Source organism: Siniperca chuatsi, linkage group LG7, assembly GCF_020085105.1.
Source record: "Siniperca chuatsi isolate FFG_IHB_CAS linkage group LG7, ASM2008510v1, whole genome shotgun sequence".
In the NCBI taxonomy this organism is placed as follows: Eukaryota; Metazoa; Chordata; class Actinopteri; order Centrarchiformes; family Sinipercidae; genus Siniperca; species Siniperca chuatsi.
This window is the reverse complement of record NC_058048.1, coordinates 14,702,455-14,721,302: the sequence shown is the minus strand read 5'-3', so window position 1 is coordinate 14,721,302 and position 18,848 is coordinate 14,702,455. Positions and strand designations below refer to the sequence as shown.

Below are 18,848 nucleotides of genomic sequence, written 5' to 3'. Positions count from 1 at the left end.
AGCTGCTACCTGGATGGAAAGAAGGGGGGAATGAGGGAGGGAGGAGAGGAGACGGGTGAGGGCCAAAGAATGGCAAGAGGACAGAGGAAGAAGGAGGGAGACACAGACAGAAGGGAAGGAGGGAGACGAAGGGAAAGCAAAATGAGGTGAGAGGAAGATGGAGGCAGGCGTCAGATGTAAGTAAGAAGTAAAACAAGTGCTCCAAATATTATCTAAACATATTCAGTTTTTGAGATTAGTGTGGACTGTTTCCTCTCTCAGAAATATCTCATAACACCACAGATTTGAATGTGAATGTGACACAAACACACACACACACACACACGCACACACACACACACACACACACACACACACACACACACACACGCGCACACGCGCACACGCACACACACGCGCACACGCGCACACGCACACACACGCACGTACACGTATGCTTGGCCTAGACCTTTTACATACACAAGGCAACAGTGGCCCCTTGTGGCCGAGTTGGAGAATACTATTTCTGCCTTACAGTTGGGACTTTGGCTGTTATGGATTCATTATCATTAGTGTGAGATTGGTGGAAATGGACAGCTGACACAGATGACAGATTTTTGTAGTTAAGCTTTTGCCGTGGTCCAGACAGAAGCATCATGATTAATTCAAGCATGTTTGCTTTTTTTGTGGCTTGATTATTGGGAAGTCTCACAACAAAATTAAGTGAAGAACAGAAACAGCCAATTAAAGGTTTTTTTGAAAATCATTCTTTCTCCATTGTTGTTTACTGTGTGTGTGTGCTTCCGCTTCCCCAAGTCAAACTACAGTATTTAACTTTAAGCCAGCTGACCTTACTGTCATAGCCATTCTCATGTTGCCACTATTGCCACTGTCTGTGTCTCCATCCTAGGGTAGGGTTGTTTCCTCTGCCTTTTGTCCCTAGACAATAATGCTGCAAGTGACTCTTAATCTCCTGAGAGGAGGAGGCTTGTTTTTTGCAAGGATTTAGTCATTTGTATGAAGGCTGGGCCTGGAGGACAAACCAACAGACTTTCTATGAATGGCAACTTCATGCTGCTCTGTCATATCTATGTGAGGATGTCTGTGCGGTTTTAAGGAGGAAGGGTAATTTTATTATTTTCCACTGACTGGAAAAATATTTGTAGGCAGCTAATGTGACTTCACTCCAGGAGAAATATTGATATTATTAGTGCTGCTTTAACCTCAGCATTTACCTGGCATGGTAGTCTTCATTATATCCACTCCGACCTGCATGCCCTGCTCTGCAGCGAGCACAGCGTAATCCCCCTGGTGGGACAGGTTGAAACTCCAGGCCTGGGGTTCAGGACCTGCATCTGAACTGACCTGGATGCAAACAGTACGACAGTAATAAAACAGTGCATATTTTCAGTTAAATGATAAAAAACATGGCCATCAGGGAACTACTTTAACGTCTTCTGAAAGCTATTAAACAAGTGGGGAAAGGTGTGCTGAAGTAAACTTGGTCTTTTCTGTTGAGCTGTATGAAGTTCTAAATCAAAATATAATAAATGTTATAATAACTAAGTTAAGTCAGGGTTAGAGTCCAGTATAACTTTATTAACTGCAATAAGCCATGTCAGCAATTACCAGTGTCCAAGTTACATCTTAAGTTATTCTGTTCATACTGTACAGCAAGTACATAAACCCACCCACACTACGATAGCCTAATTTTCACTATTCAAGTGTAGTTTAAGGGGCTATTAACAAGTGAATTAAAATACTTTATCACTGTTTTTTGACAATCACCACTGACCCACTGGTGGGCGAGTTAGCACAAACTCACGCTGTGCATCCAAAATTTGTTCAAACACACAGAACTTAATTTCAAATTCTAGTGCGGATCCCAAAGTTTCCAAAGATACCAAAGTTTGAGGAAATGTGTCTTAAATCATTCACAAATATTTTCCATTTGATGGAATGGTACAGCCATAAAAAAACATAGGAGTCTTTCACTCAATGTAAACATCATATAGCCTCAATGAAGTGCCAGAACAAGTAGATAGAGAATGTCTAGATGAATACTATCAGACAGTGTGGAATAAGATGATTAAAAAGGTACCTGGGAGATTTAAACGGGGAAAACTAGATGTCAAGTACTGTAGTTACTGCAGTGCAGTGGTAGTAGTGAAACAGCACTATATAATGAGGAAAGCTGTTAATTCAAGACTGATATGTTTTATGGAAACACATAAAAATGAATGGTGTGGACCTTCAGTGGTGCTGCCAGGTAAGGTTTCCCTCTGGGGGATCGCTCCAGTCTGATCTCTGACCAGGGGATCCCCATCCTCTCACACACAAATCTCCTCAGCAACAACCTGCCAGCCTGGTGGGGTAACAGAGAGACACACAGTCAGTGTGTAACACATGGAAATCTTGTTTTGACAAGTGGGAAATGAACAAAGCTAGGTGGTAGTGCGATAAGGGTGACAGAAACACAAAGTTAACAGTCAGGCTCACCATGGCTGATTTGGCATCCTTGACAAACACAAACTGTCCGATCCTGTCTTTCTCCTCCCGCTGAATGCAGCGAGCAGCAAACAGCCAGTCAGACCTGCTCGGTTTCCACGACCCACAGCGAAAAGCCCAGCGAACAGAGCCCATCTCTTCACCTCTGTCTGGTCACCTGGACTCCTCCACAACGTCAGGCTGCTCGCAAGTTGTTAGTGAGCTAACTTTAGCATCGCGCGTTAGCATGTTAGGTTTGACTGACTACAAAACTCTGCAAATGTTATATCTCAGACATTGGGGGTTTTCAGCACAGCAGCGGCTAACTGAGACCTGCCAATAAAACTACAACACAAAACGGCTGCTATTTGTTTACATGTTGGAGTTGACAGCGGTGCACATGCCCGGAAGAGCTCGGCGAGAATCAATGTCGCCATAAGTGGGCGCGGTGGAGGATTGACCAATAGGAGCAATCGAAACAGTGCGGAACTAACGATACCTTCGCAGCTCTCAGGAATATTGTAAATAGGACAAACCGTGTTGGGGTTTCAATAAATATGACAGTTTTCTGATACCCAAAATGTGAAATTGTAGAACGAATTCACTGAAGCTGGCTGACTGTAAAGATGAGGTATCGTAACCTTTCTACTTAAAAAAAAAACATCGCTTAGGTAGGCTACATCCTTGACAATCCCTTCCTTCTGCATCAGAATTGGAAAGGTAGCGCTGTGCTGCTTGAACAAACGAAAACCAAATGCTTATATTGCATGCCCCAATTTTCTACTCCAAATTATTATCCGACTAGTATCTCTAAAGTCGTATTTACCGCTTGAACCCTTATAATGCTCAGTTTCCGAGTCGCCTCTGAAAGCAGCATTAAAATTGTACCTCTTCGATGTTGTTTGATTGCGGTACATCTGTGTGCTTAAGGTGAGTTTTCTTCACAGTCTATTACAGATAATGTTTTATTGGAGGTGGGGGTAAGATAGGCAACAAACAAGTCTACATCACATTTCTGATTGTGATGATGAAATTGTGTTGTGCTCGTCTGATTAGAAAAATACTATCTCGTATCGTATTCCTCGAAAAACGTTTTTTTAACTAGAACTATTTGAGATACAGCACAGAGATAGAAGCACATATTACTTATATGGGCATTTTGTCTACATGTAGGCTAACTATAACCATCGCATAACAGGTTAATGGTTAATGTGCTGCAGAGAAAAATGAAACATCAGCAGTACGTAATTGGTGATAACTGTCAGCATATTCACCATGCTATACTATACTTACAACCTCAAAATCTGGATTTCTTTATATGGTCAGGTGTTTTAGTTAATGAGAGATCCCTTACTCAAAATGTAACACGATGAAATATCTTTATATATGATCCCCCTACTACCATCCATAAAAAAAACATCTTTATGGCGTTTCCACTTCACAAGGCAAAAAACCAAATTACTTAACATTTCCACATTTATCATCAAAAAGAAAGTGAGGGACTAACTTATTGCACTTATGTCTCCACCACATATACTGTACTTAGAGGCTTTTTGCATGTCTGTCTTCAAAGAAATATTCCTCCTCCTGGTTTTTCCTTTTTTCCATTTTAGGTTTTTTTTTTAGATTTGAGTGTCCAATGTTGTACAAATTTGTGATTTTTTAAATTTTGTTTATAACAAATTGACCTAACTTGAAACACTGTATATTCCAATAACATTGACAACTCTCTGTTTTACCTCCAGTAAGACTGCAGAGACCTTGTGGTGCTTCTCTACCTGTGTAAGCTCACCTGACAGCAGTCCAGACCAAGAAACAAAGGTGGAAAACCCTGCAAGTTGTGTCATAATAATGCTCTGTGGCCTTAGCTACATCAAATCAATGCCTCACCAAGGCACAACCTCTGCTCAAACTGGGAAAAAAAGAAGGCTTTTGATGATTTACTCCTCCAGCCAACCAGCTGTGACCACTGCAACTACAGACACTTCTTTCCAACTGATATTTCCACAACTTTAAATCTCACATGTCGACACACAGAGCCAGCATCTAGCTGGGATCAGTCTGACAGGTGGAAAACTTCACAGGGACTGCTGGAGCTGAGGGATTCCTCCCTGATGAAAAGTACTGTGTTTTTGAAGGAAAGTTGCACTGCTAGACATGGACTAACCTTTACAACAAACATCCACACTTCTCTCCATCTGAGGACTGAGTCCCCCCTTTTCTCTGACCTGTGATCTATCTCTTTCTTTTTTCTCCTTCTTTCTTTCCTCCTTTTATTTTTTTTATTTCTCCCTCCATACCAACACCTCTCTCTTCCCCTTGTCTTCTTGCCCCCCCCCCAGTTGTCTCTCCTCGTCTTTGTTTCTCCCTCTCTCTGTGTTTGTGGGGTTTCTGTCCCCTTCCTGCTGCAAAGCTGGATTTCCTGCAGGTGAAGAATCTTAAGAGGAAGAGGAAGAGCAACTACAGTGTGAAAGAAACACAGATTCTCATCAGGGAGATTCACAAGAGGAGGGACGTGTTGTTCTCCAGACAGCAGGTGTAGATTTCCTATTTTTCTTCTTATGTAAACCAATAATGACAGACATGCTCTTTCAAAAAGCAAGTCACAAGTTAAAAAGAGTAAAGACCAATCAATCAACCGGGTCGATATATTGGCCGATATTAGTACATACATTGGTTATCAGCATATTATACGTCGGCTGCTACGTAAAGCGAAAGTGCAGTGCAGAAATGCCAAAATATGTTTAAAATAATTTAGAAGCTCCATTCTCGCCATTGTCCACCAGAGAGCAGTGGCACAGTATATTTTACTGCAACATATCCTGCTCAGTACATTTACCATCACAATTCTTAAAAAAAACTAAAACCAAAACAAATTTAAGAGATCCTTTTATAAACGCAGAAATATCAATATTGGTATTAGCCTCAAAAACTATCCTATAGTTTAGCTTTGTTATGTTTCATTACTGGCATCTCCATTACTAGGAATCTGCATTGCTAACACCTTTCTACAGACCTACAAGTACGTCTTCACTTGCTGCAACGCAACATTGTCGTCATGAAAGCCATGTTAGAATTGTCAGAATAAAACGATCTAATTGTTGTTTCTTGTTCTTCTTCTCTTCTCTTTGTGTGTGAACAGAACACAGCCATTAATGAGCTGAAGAGACAGGCATGGGAGGAAGTTGCACGAGGTGTCAATTCGCTGGGGGAGGGAGAGCTACGCACTGCTGCTGAAGTGCATTTATTTCTATGTTCAAATCATACTTTTATAGTTTTTATATTCACCCAGTCTTGATTCTTAGAAAGCTCACCCCCTCTAATCTCTTAAACACCAGCTCCTTTCCCTCCTGATCTCCTGTACAGGTGAAGCGTCGCTACCTGGACTGGCGTTCACTGATGAAGAGAAAACAGCTTCAGGCTGAGCTCTCCCTCTCCTTCTCCTCCTCCTCATCCTCGTCTGTGGCCCTGAAGACTGAGTATGATCAGTCCTCCCCTGAGCACGAGGCAGCTTCTGTGGGTTCTGGGTGTGACCAGCTGCTCGACCTCTCAGGCCTCCCAAAGGATTGTCACTGCGACTGGCCGGAGCTGGCGGCTTTCGGTGAGCTGAGTGGGCAGGCCATGATGGCACCGCCGGGTGTGAAGATGGAGGACGACGTCAGAGAATACAGAGTAAGAAACAGAAGCTCATCATCTACATCATGGTGTGTGTACAATAACAATACAAGACAGAAGCTTTGTTCTTACACCACAGGATCCCTCTATAGATTAGATATTCTGTTAAAATCTATTAAATACAGTTGCATGTAAATGAGTACAAAATTATTTTCTTATCAAACACCTTAATGCTTTTTGATACAGAGCTCATATTAACACTGTTCCTGTTATGAGAAGACAAGTAACCTATATTGGCATGCAAGTATTTGCTAATGTGTTAATTAGCTAAATGAATGTCCTCATCAGCAGAGGTAGTTATGTTTAACATATCACAGCATATTATGTAGTTCAAGTGGCTCTTGTTAGTACGGTCTTTTGATTGGGCTCATGTAGGTTCAAAAGGTAAAGATAAAATTAAATTAAGGATGTATTAATTAATTAGGATTTAATTTAAACATTAAATGTGACTTTTTCTGCATTAAGATCTGTTTTCAGATTAAATCATCATCTGTTGCCACTGTGGTATTTGTCTTTATAACAATCTTCCACATTAATTCCCTAATCTGATCTTCCACCCTATTTCTTAACAGTATTATTAACCTGTATACAGTCTATTAAAATTCTTCATGTTAACAGCCAGACAATATGCATTAGGAGGAGAAGTAATAGTTTTCTGTGTCGGATCACAACATGATCAGCTTGCTACATGTAAGCTGCAGCTGGAGTCTCATTGTTTTGGGGTGTAAATCATTAAGCAAAGGAACCGTTATGAGGGCCAACCTGAGATACAGAATACCACCTTAAAGTGACTCAAAACCCATTATATGCTAACACACAACTGTATTTAGTGACATTAGTATAAAAACTGCACAACATTCTTTATGTAGATAAGCAAAACCGAAGCTGCAGAGGCATAGATATCCTGATTTTTTTGTCACTAGTATTGGTCAAGCTCCAAAAACGCTGGATCCTACATTTCCTATAATGCAACTTGATTGCATCTTTCTTCATCTTTCATCAGGGTTATTTTCTCAGACTTTGGAAACCTCCCTCCAGAGCCACATTATACAGTTATTTTCACAGGCTGAGTAGTAGTACCTCTCATGATGATTAAGCTGAACTTCATGTGTAAAATCGGTGGAGTGGCCCTTTAAAGATCTCACTCTCTCCCTCTAGTTGGATGGTGATTGTGATGTGGGAGATGGAGAAGGAGAAATAGATGAAGATGATATTCCCTCCCTCCTCAGCGACATCGAGTGTCGTGGTGAGGGGCATGTTGGTGATGTTTACTCCCACAACGACTCGGGCATGCTCAGCTCCTCCAAGGCTCTGACCTCCACCTTCACCAGAGACCTACCACTCGCTGGTGACCTGGTGGGGATGCCAGCCCATGCTCTGGGTGGACTAACCAATCATGAAAATGTGGGAGCGGGGTTTCTGGCTGCTGTTGAGAAACAGCGGCTGGAGCTGGAAAAACAGCGCCTGGCTGTGGAAACTGAACGCCTGGCGGTGGAGAAAGAGCGGCTGGTGGTGGAAAAGGAGCGGCTTCGTCAGATGGAGGTAGAGAGGGAAAGGCTGCAGCTGGAGAGAGAGAGGTTACAGGTGGAGAGGGAGAGGCTGAGGCTTCTGCTCCTCAGCCAAACAGAGCATGTGGACTCCTCCTTTAACCTGCCGCCACAACAAGGCCCGCCCTCGTCCTCCACGTCTTCTTTATCTTCTAGTCATGATGGACAGAGGGACAGAGAGAAAGAAAGTAAAGGCTGGAGGTCAGTGGTGGATCTGGAGACAGAGAGGCTAAAACTAGAGAAGGAGAGGCTGCAGCTGGTGAAAGAGAGGCTGCAGTTCTTCAAATTTGAGGCCAGCAGACTGCAGATTGAGAGAGAGCGCCTCCATGTGGAGAAAGAGAGAATGCAGCTGCACAAAGATCATCAGGGCCACTGAGAGAAGGACTGATAAGAGAGAGAGAAAGAGGACGGTTGAAAGAGATGAATACATTTTTCACCAGCTTCCAGGGGGAACTTTTAATACTGAAAACAACCCAGAATATGTGGATTTACATCCCTTATCAAGTTTCCCCACACACATGTCCTTCAGGAAGGTGTGAGGCACTTTAATGTTCATTCCAGATTGGAATTTGGCCAAGGAGAAGACTGAGATGGAGGGCTGGCATATTTATGACCACCACGATAAAGCTGTGCCTTATGATGTCTTCATTAAATGGGTGACAGGACAGAAAAGATGCCATGATAATAAAATCTAGGATTTGTTTGGCACACGCAGCTGCTTAGCCCTGAACATATTTGATTTATAAAATGCGACAAGTTTTAACAGCTGTTCAGTGCCCCATCCAAATACACTAATGCACAAAACGTGCGGTATGAAACATTAAATGCTGGAGTATCAATGCAGCACATCCTTACTAGTGTGGAAATGTTTTAGAATGGTATATTTGAAAGAATGGAATCATGATGTCTTACTCAAATCAGTGCCAATTTATCTACTGCATGGGTGCTTGCCTATATAATTTATCTTCCAACACTGAAAAAACAAAAGTACACAGAGAGATTTTTATGCTATTTATGTTTTTCTGTGAAGTCCTTGTGTTAAAATATTGTTTACACAGTAATGTTTGTGACTTTGTACATTTGTCAACCAATTTTAAACTGATATTTCACCTTTGCTATTTTTCACAGCAGACATTTTGACTTGTCATAGCAGGAAAAGCACAGGTGTGTTGCTAATAACATTAACTATGTCTCTGTTCTATTCAAGTGTCCCAGTAAGCTGTGACAGTGAGCCAACATGCACAATATCGGGACCCTGAAACTGAAGCAGCTAAATGGAATGCAGCCAGCATTTTATATTTTTCACACCTGTGCTTTTCCTAGTGCAACATGTGAAAATGTCTTCTGTGAGACTTGGTGTTTTAGCCAGTAAGATTTGCGGACTTGGAAAAGAGACTGAACATCTGTATGAGCAGCTACTGGAAGTTTGGTGTGCATGGTAGAAAATTATGAAAGTGAAAGATTCCTTTAACGGCTATGTTTTCTTCGGCTTATATTTTCAGTTCTGCTGTGCTAGAAATATACTGTGAAGTGTTACTGGCTACTAAAAGCTATATTCTGCTACTACAATATAGTATGCCTTTTGGTTATGTTGATTTAAACAGTCACCTCTTTTTAAATGTTTGTCCTGAGTTAACACCAGTTTGTCTCTTTAAACCACTTGATATCAGCTCACATGACCTGGCCAGCAGTCCTATTTTATTATTTTCATGTATTATAATTATATCCCTGATATGCACATATATATGTATTTATACATATTTTTTATGCTTTCTTACTCAATCCCTGTGCCTCTATGTTAATAACTTTGAATAAAGTTGGTTGAGGAAAAGAAATGTGACTTCCAGACAAATCTTGTAACGATCAGAGTTGAATAAAATCTGTGTTACATATTCAAGCCCCAAAGTACTGCTGCTGACGACCAGCCTCTGTGGTCTCTCTCTTGCCTTTATTTTCTCAGCATTGCCTTTGAAAAATAATGGTAAAAGAGAATAAGAAGATGATTAATTTTTTTTGTCTCCTGTATTGATGCTCCTCAGGAAGCCTATCAGGGGTTCCCTGGATCAATGCAGTCTAATAAGAAGAGACGAGCGTTAAAAATCACTTTGAGAGCGTAACACTGCATCTCTAAAGAGTCAACTTTTGAAGATTTCAGTAAAGCTGATGTAACCCAGTGACACTCCTGCCTTTCGTTTTTGCATTTCCTATTTAAATTGTTGTGAGGCAGGAAAGTGTGGACCTAATTTTTTACTGCAAAACTAGAGCCACAAACTCTTACCTGAAGAGAGACAATAAAGCTGGCCAGTTTGAGATGACAGTGAAACATCTACATCCATAAGTAAACTCTAAAATCACCTGTGCTTCTACAGATCCTTACACACACATGCAGACACACAGACACAGACAGGTACTCAAAGCTGGCAGATCAAATCACAAAGACTAGTTTATTTTACCGTCTAAGGGTTATTTTGTTGTCTGCCTGTGAGATGAAAGCTGTATAAAAGGGCACTTCTTTAGCTCTGTCTGGATTTAGAACTGGTGTGAAAATCCACTGTATTGTTATGAAAAGGGTCCCTCAGCACTGGAGGCCTGCAGTGACTCGACCCACTGCTGCGTGGACTGTCTGATACATGGCAGCTGAGGCCAGAGGTGGAGAAAAAATTACTACAATATTTCCCTTCTGGTACTGAGTCAGACTGATAGTTTAAATCCACATTTATTATTGCCTACTTTACCTATTACAATAATGTAGTCAGGTTGTTAAAATGAAAGAACAACCTCAAGGATTCTTAGAGAGCCGAGTGGAGAAAAAGCTGTAAAGAATATATATAATAAATAATACTATGCTACTAAATATACTATGATGAAACATTGTCTCTGTGGTCCTCTGGCAGACTGTTCCACAGATGGCAATGATAAAAGTAAAAGCTGCCTGCCCATAGGTCACTCTCACTTGGTACAGCTAAAAGGTCTCTGCCCATGGATCTAAGGGGTCTAATACCTTAAAAGCATGTTTGACATTCAGTATACTCAGGTGTTTTGAGATTTGAAAAACAGTGGGTGGACCTTAGAGATGATCTTAGGTCTATGTGAGCAGGCAAGCTGCAGAATTTTGAACAATTCTCATGTTTTCTTTTTCTTCCGCAGTTTAGATGGGATAGAAATACAGTTACTAAGCCAAGCCTGCTGGTAATAAAATCATGCATTTTCTATATCACCTATGTTAAAATGCTCAACATGTGACACTGTTAACATGGACTATGGTGCTTGTGATCAGGTCCAAAAACAAAAAAAAGTGCACAAAAAGTGATTTTGTTTTTTCCCTGTTCAGATGTAAGAAATCTTGATTCACATAACATCATCAATACAGGCAATTATAATATTGATGAGGCTTACATCAGTACATAACACTTAAAGATATAGCTGTGTGTCATCTGCATAGTACTGAATATACACTCATTACTCAGTACTGAATATTCACCCTTTTTTGGGGGGAAAGCTAGCTAAAACTAATGTAGTCTAATAAACAGTCCTGCAATAAATCCTACCTTCATGAAGGTTATAATTTTCAGTCTTTGTTGAAACTGTCTTAGAGAGGTGCTGATTAAACTTTATGTTCCTTTAGGAGGCTGTAGTTTGTGGTGCTGTAAAAAATGTATCACAGTCTACTCAGAGGTGTATTTAATCTACTTTCTTTACATTGGTCTATCCATAATCTAATAAGGATTCTGGTCTTGACACTGTAGTTAAATCAATTTCTGGTGAACTTTGTAGGGTTTGAGATTGGTCTGAAGTTATTCAGAACTAGGGAACCATGCTTTTTCAAAGAATGCCATTATTAAAACACATGCAATTATCACATACACACAATTTTAAATTGTTTTATTGGATCAAAGAGCATGAAGGTATGAGGTCCATACAGAGAATATACAGCTGACATGGCTCAATTTAGAGTGGCTGACGCTGAACTGCTGTACATTCTGACACAGAGTGGATGGGCAAGAGATATTTAAGGCTTTCGGATTAATACACAACCTAAATGTTGTCATCTTGTTTTTGAAATATTCAGCAAACTCATCACATTGAGGAGAGAACACGATATTGTTGTGGCCCTAGGGCATTGGATTAAGAGGCTGTCAGTAGTTTTAAAAAGCACTCTGCTGCTTTTTGCACCCAGATTCAAAAAATTAACTTGATGTGCACTTATAATGACATTACTGAAGTCTTTCTTTCTCTGTAAGCCTCTCTACAATTTCTCCTTTGTTTTGCAGATGAAGAGAAGGTGACTTGCGCTTATGTATGTAATTTGACCTGATCCTGAGGGTCAGTGGTCACTCCGACGACTCCTAGTTTACATTTAATAATGTCAAATATATTTATCACAAGATGAGGGAATACTTGGTGGCAAAGCAGCAAATATTTATTTTTCACTGTGAGTGAAAAGATCTATGATAATCCTCCTGAACCAAATCCTTTGGTTTTTAATCAACTTGTAATCAGTTCCATTTGATTCACTCTTTAATCAACTGAAAATATTTAAGTCACACTTTTCAGGTGGTATTAAAATTAATAAAAATCTGATTTATTCCTCATTCAGTCAGAAACTGATATTTGTATTAATTCAACCCTACAGAATCACAGCTTTGTGTGTTCATGTGTTGTCATTTTATGTCTTGTCTGTATGTCTGCAAGTCTGTATACAGGAAAGCTAAGTGTGTACTGTATGTAGTAAACACATTTCTCAGCAGTCTTGTAATAAATAGACCACAACACCACCAGCAGCAACAACAACAGCAACAACAAAATAGCATAGGGATGAGCTGCCTGTGTCTGCTAAGTGTTGGTGGAATTCAATTTCCTATCCGATCATGAGAGACGCCTCAAAGAAAACATGAGAGCAGGGGAGGTGGTCATGATGGGAGAGGAGCTGTGGATGAGAAATCAGGGTTTGAGATGGATTCCCCTGAGAGAGGGATGCAAAAAAATGGAGAAATTAAGTATGACGGGGGAGGGAGGATAAAGAGAACGAGAAGAGGAATATAGAGTGAGAATAGAGGAGAAATGAGGAGGGGCTGAACGGGATGGGGGATAATGCAGAGCTGAGAGAGGGAAAGACAGAGACTGAGAAAGAGGACATCAAATGTGCCAATGAAAATAAAAAGGTGAAAAGGCTGCTGTCACTCTGCAGCAACGATAAAAGAGGCAGATTGAAGGTGTGTGTGTGTGTGTGCACGCGTGCATGTGTGCATTTGCACGTGAAGGTGCAAGGTTAAAAGGGTGGCAGCAAAATGTTATTTTGCTTCATCAGGTAAATGGGAAACACTTGTCAGTGATAACCCAGCATTGTATGTGAGTGTGTGTGTCTCTGTGTGTGAGAGTGTGAGTGAGATGGGAAATAATGGGAAATGCTTGTCAGTGGTGGCTCTGCATTAGGAGTGTTAGGTCCCCATGGATTGAAAAAAAGGGAGCCCAAATGACAAAATCGCAGCAGGGAATTTAACCCTGTTAACTGGTGGTGTACAGCAAAAGAGACTGTGCAGCGAGAGGCTTCACATACATGCAGAAAATATACACATAAAAACTTTGGTGAGGATTAACATTCCAATTGTTCTTGGAGACATCTCATAGCCGCTGAGTAATTGATGTGAATTCTGGCTGTGATTTGAATTTGCTCTCCTGATAAATCCTCCACCATAGCTGCGTTGTAATTCTCAACACCCTGACTAATACAATAAAAATGTTCAGCTAGGTTAATGGCTCATTTAAAATTTCTCAACAAATGTCATTTTCTGCCATGCTAGTGGGATAGCTCTGGGGATGGCAATGTCAAGCTGTCGTCCACTTTGGTCCAGACGGAAATATAATAAATAATATAACGACTGTTGGACAGATTGGCACATTTTGTAAAGACATTCGTTCCCCAGATGATGAATCCAACTGACTCTGGTGATCCCCTGACAGTCTAGCTCCATCATCAGATCAAAATTTGTATTTATATCTTAAGTTTCTGACCAAATACCTTCAAAACTAATGACATATTCCCATCAGCCTTAGGTGGACTTTGAGTTTAGTGCTAATTATCAAATATTAACATGCTAACACACTAAACTATGGTAAGTAAACATTATACCGGCTAAACATAAGAGGTGTCCAGACTTACTGTATTTTTGGCACCTAATAGTCATTTAATATGATTTTTCTCTATCAAGGTAATGCAGTAGATTTCAGATGGCTGCAGGGTATTTGTTTTCCAAGAAGATGGTACAACAAATGATAAAATTAGTCAGTAAAAGAGCTGAGTAACACCTCAACTTGCTATTCTATAATTTCTTTCTTCAATAAATGCACAGCTGTCAGAACACTTGTCATCAACACCTGTGTTCAAACTTATACATTATTGATTACTCAAGCTGATATCTTTGATATCTTTTAATACTGTCTTAATAACAGTTCTGAGTCTTGTAAAATAATTCAGCTTATTAAAAAAAAGTCACTATTACATTTGTAGAATGCATAACTCAGTTTTATCCATTGATGCCATTAATAGTAACCCCATAGCTCTCTGCTTTAGTCAGCATTCCAGTAGTAGTACTAGTATCACATTTGAGAGACCAAAACTTTATACACATTGACTGCTTTTCTGTGATATAACACAGATTCTTACTGTATTCACCTCATGTGTGATGCAAAATAAGCTTTGGGTTTCTAGTCCATTATACTGTACATGATACCCTAGATATCCTACTGCATTGTTATAATAAATAAAACAAGAGAAGACGTCAATCCAAAATGGTGAATAACGTCACCACTATGATTTGACTGTAAATGAGGGCGGCAGGCTGGCTGCAGCACAGAGTGTAGGAACAGGATCAGTGGATAAATAACCACACAGACAGAGCAGGTTCAGCATTGATGTTTTACTAGAAAAAGAAACCAAATGGAAATACAGAAACAAAGGAAGAAAGAAAAAGTGTGTTAAAGCCAGAGTGTTGACAGTCCAGCAGACAGCTTTTTTCTGTCTATGCATGAAATCTTGTGTGCTGGAGGTGGCAAGGAAATAAACACAACAGTATCATGTATAGTTCAACTGCCTGGTGTGGTGATAGCTAGATCAGTGTTGACTGTCTCTTTGCAAATGTATACACTGTAGAAACCCACTATTTCTCTCCTGCTGGATTGCTGCAGTACTGCTGCACTGATCCCCTGGGCTGAGAGGAAGTGATTGGAAACTGTCCACCTTGTTTGTTTCAAGAGGGTTGTTGTTTGAGATACTTGTTGTTTTAATATATGATTTTCCATTTATGCTTTTTGTGTTGAGTTTGATTTGAATACATTTGATGCAGGAATGATGCATGATGAGGTATGTGTGTGAGTTTAACAAAGAAGTGGAGGTTTTTCTGTTTTTTTGTGAAATGTTAAAGTTTACAACGTAAAAGGTATGCAATGTTCAGAGCAAAGAGCCAGAAGAAACTCAGAGTGTCAATTGGTGTCTCGAGTTCTCAATTAATCTCTACCCCATTGTTCTGCAGTGTATCAGGGCAGAAAATAAAGTCATTTGTCATTGCTGAGATGCACTTTTCACAGAGAATTCTGTCTTACAGCAGGACAGAAGGGGTGGGGTGATGGTGGTGAAAGCAGAAGAAACAAGGAAGATTTGAGAGGTGGGAAGTATCGCACAGGAAAAAACAATAGAATAAAAAAAACAAAGAGGACAAGGAAGAATAGAAGATTTGAGCAGGGTAGAAAACACAATACTTCATTACTACATACAGTATCATCATATTATGACACAATCTCTATGTAAGTATCACCACCATGCTAAGTTGTGTTACAGCAACATAAGTAAGTTGCAGTAAGTGGATGTGCCAAAAACAGGCTACCATAAGATATATAACCGATTTTTAAAATTTTGTAGGATTGATTGATCTTGCCTGGCACGATGGATCCAATCATGTCCCCAAAAAGTGCAAACCCTGCTCAGTTTGAACTCGTGTTGGATTGCAATCTGTAGCTGACTCACATCTGGCGAGAACGCAAATAACAAAAAGCACTGAGGCGATACGAAATGCAACACAAATGCTACACCCTCCAAATGTCAGACAGCATTGTTTCCCTACAGTACAGTAATCACAGTGGCCCATCCTCTCCAGAGGCCTGCCTAAAAGAGTTCTCATTGTATCTGCTTCAGTGTTGAATACTGGCATCTACATGCTGTTTCAGGGGCCTTTGCAGCCCACCAAGAGAAGACTTTGGGGTAAAAACACTGTTAGACAATGAAAAACAGTGAATAACTACTTGTGAAACAGACAGAAATAAAATCGTCTGAACCTCTCATGGTGATCACTCTGAGCTGACCCTGTGTGCGCGTGCGTTTCTATGTGTGTGTCCATGTGAGTGCCAGATGGACATTCAGTGTTGAGTAGGACACACAAAGACTGTGGCATATTAATATTCTCAAGTTATCAAAAAACAGCCATGTAACAGAATGTATGCCATGGCCTCTGACAATCTGTGATCAATGTTTTCTATAGCTCTCTATAGACGTATAGATATATATTTATTTGTATTATATATAATATGTAGATTTATAAAAAAGATTTGTTCTTAATTACAAGTGTGGCATTTTTCTTTTATATTCATTATTGCAATGAATTGTTATCTAAGATGATTAAAAAAGACAAGTGAGTTCTGTTTTGCTACGCAGTTATTTACAAGAGTTTTAAAAAGCAAGCTTTCTGATATGGTACCTTTCCCCGGCCACTGGAAAAGACTGAGGATCTCAAATGACAACCAAACTGCCCATTAGGGACATTACTTTTAGAGAAATTGAAAATTATACCTAGGTCTTTTGTAGTTCAAGTCAAATGAAGCATACACAGCATAGACCAGTGGTTCTCAACCTTATTATGGCCCTTGAAACAAATGGTTTACTACTCTAGTCACCTGTGGGGGGAAACGTGCAAAGAATGATGAACTCTGATTTGCCTCTTCCATTGCCTGGTTATTTGGATTAATTATTCAAGAGGACACAGAGGCTGAATTTGTTTCCACAATTGAATGGTTTTATCCCAATTGTTTTAAACACCATATTTATTCCCATTTCCTCCATCATTCATTTTGCAAGCTTCTATAAGGGTTCAGGTTGAGAAGCACTTTGTTAGGTAGCCATATGAGATCTGCCCATTTGTTTTATTTTTTCTTTCCATCACTGAATATACAATTTAAACCTTGCCTTTGCCACTCGACAAAAAGTAATAATCAATTTGCTATTTAGCATTTCTACTGTCATGACGATGCTGTTGATGAAGGACTTCTTTAATTACTACTGTTTATTTTGTTTTCTTTTACAAACCCCTGTGAATTCTGTGGCCGAGATCAGTCACACGTGTTTCGAGGTTACTTCTGTTTTATATTGGCTGATTATCTCGAGAAATCATTCTATATGCGTAGTAAGAAAGCATTTTCATTCAGTTGGAACAGTCCATGGCAAAGTAGTGGGTTTGCACAGTCCGAACGTTCAAGGTTACAGTTTTCTGGTCTTCTAAGGGTGATAATATCTGGCACTCTCTGCAGGCAAGTTAAAAGATGACGATGACCACGATGATGATTATGATGAAAAAGATGCTTTGTAGTCTTAGTAAGGCGTTGTCAAGGGGTGTGGCTTATTGGCCAACATCGTCCAATGAAGAGCAGGAACAGAGTTGTTTGGTTGTCTTTTTTTTCACTGTCAGCTGTTATCATCATCTTTATCACTATCATCATCATGATCAGTTTTGTGGTCATGTTCACAGCTCATAGTTCATTTCATGTAAGTCTGTGCTGGCTTTCCTGTCGGTTTGTCGATATCAGGATGGTATCCTCCCGAAAAAAACCTAAAATGAATGCTGCAGGCAAGTGTGATAGTCATAGTTGTCCTTTGTTTTTGTTTTTCTCCACTGTTCACTCTACAGTTTCACTTGTCTCTTGTAAAATAAGTCAATGGCAGCAGGAAAGTGAGATGATGATGCGCAGTGTGTGTTTGTGTATTCAAGTGTGTAAAAATGTGTGTTCAGTGTCTCTGTATCTGAGTATTTGCATTTGAGTATTTGTAATTATATGCATGTTTTTATGTGTGTGTATGTTATGCATGAAAATGGTATGTGTGTGATTGTATTGTATGCGTCTGTGTGTGTGTGTGTCCTTGTCGAAGTCTGTATGTTTGTGTGTTGTTAAGGCACGGCAGGTGTTTTTGGTTTTCAGGGCAGTCCGGAGGAGACCACTGCAAGGCCGGGGTGTCGGAGGGAGGCGTGGCCAGCATGCACGGCTTTGGGGCAGTCTGGCGTCAAGACGCGGCCATTCTCCCCCACACTTCCTGTGATGGACAGACGGGCCTTGTTCCGCATGGCTTCAGAAAAAGACAGCTAATAAGAGGAGAGATGGAGGGGAGGGCGGAGAAGACGGTGGAGATGGCAGAGTGGAGATTTTGTTTGAAAAAAAAAATCACCTCATAGGCATAGAAACTGCACAACAAATGCAACCTCTGGCGTGACGACAGAAATTTCTATACAAACACGTGCACAAAAAATGCTTATACATGCATGTGCCTGTACAAACACTGTACACATGAGTACGCTAACAATTCGAAAGGTCTGAGGGTGCAGTCCCACACATAGTTGAAACAATACTGTGAAAGTTTTGCTTTTTTATTTGTGTTGTTTTAAGGCTCACATTATAAGGAAACTAGTGCTTTTGATAATCAATTCATTGTTGAAGTAATTTTTCAAACAAAAAGTGCCAAATATTTGGTGGTTCCAGCCTCTCAAATGTATGGATTTGCTACTTCTATCCGTTCTTTATATTTTTGTAAATTGAATATGTTTGTGCTTTAAACTGTTGGTTGGACAAAACAAGCAATTTGAAGGTGTTATTTTGGGTTTCAGGAAATACTCACGGTCACTATTTTCTGACATTTATTAATTAAAATCATAATGACAAATTAATGATGAAAAATGTCATTAGTTGCAGTCCTGAAGAAAACTGTATTTTGTAAGTAAAAGTCACATGGACAGTAAACTACTACCGCCACTTGTTTAATGGAGAATTTTAACTTGTTTTTCTGAACAGAATTCAACACAAGTTGCTTTTAAAAGAGCATAGATTAGCATTTTCAGGTATTCTCCA

The 18,848-nt window shown here is 40.0% G+C and overlaps 3 protein-coding genes across 5 annotated transcripts in view; 1 reads left to right on the top strand and 2 right to left on the bottom strand.

Annotated features, from left to right (window-relative positions):
* aasdhppt (aminoadipate-semialdehyde dehydrogenase-phosphopantetheinyl transferase) overlaps positions 1-2,927 on the bottom strand; it is a 12,660-nt gene extending 9,733 nt beyond the window's left edge. Inside the window, exons 1-4 of the mRNA XM_044203566.1 lie at positions 2,479-2,927; positions 2,231-2,344; positions 1,215-1,344; positions 1-9 (exon numbers count right to left, since the gene is read on the bottom strand). The exon at positions 1-9 is cut by the window's left edge and continues 113 nt beyond it. Coding sequence (XP_044059501.1) covers positions 1-9; positions 1,215-1,344; positions 2,231-2,344; positions 2,479-2,622 — 397 coding nt within the window. The 5' untranslated portion in view covers positions 2,623-2,927. The remainder of the gene's footprint in view (positions 10-1,214; positions 1,345-2,230; positions 2,345-2,478) is intronic.
* Positions 2,928-3,361: 434 nt separating this feature from the next.
* msantd4 (Myb/SANT-like DNA-binding domain containing 4 with coiled-coils) lies at positions 3,362-8,487 on the top strand. The gene is made up of 5 exons (XM_044202797.1): positions 3,362-3,377; positions 4,728-5,002; positions 5,609-5,704; positions 5,833-6,138; positions 7,300-8,487. The coding sequence occupies exons 1-5, from the start codon at positions 3,362-3,364 to the stop codon at positions 8,062-8,064; spliced, it is 1,458 nt and encodes a 485-aa protein (XP_044058732.1). The 3' UTR covers positions 8,065-8,487.
* Positions 8,488-14,590: 6,103 nt separating this feature from the next.
* The window catches only part of gria4a (glutamate receptor, ionotropic, AMPA 4a), a 109,963-nt gene continuing 105,705 nt past the window's right edge, over positions 14,591-18,848 (bottom strand). For 2 of the 3 annotated variants that reach the window (XM_044203561.1, XM_044203562.1), the window contains exon 18: positions 14,591-18,088. In XM_044203561.1, coding sequence (XP_044059496.1) covers positions 17,924-18,088 — 165 coding nt within the window. In that variant the 3' untranslated portion in view covers positions 14,591-17,923. The remainder of the gene's footprint in view (positions 18,089-18,848) is intronic. The other variant, XM_044203563.1, reaches the window with a different exon arrangement.

Coding starts and splice junctions, on each gene's coding strand:
- msantd4 (XM_044202797.1), top strand. Junction 5,003..5,608: donor TGTTGTTCTCCAGACAGCAG/GTGTAGATTTCC, acceptor GTGTGTGAACAG/AACACAGCCATTAATGAGCT. Junction 5,705..5,832: donor AGCTACGCACTGCTGCTGAA/GTGCATTTATTT, acceptor TCTCCTGTACAG/GTGAAGCGTCGCTACCTGGA.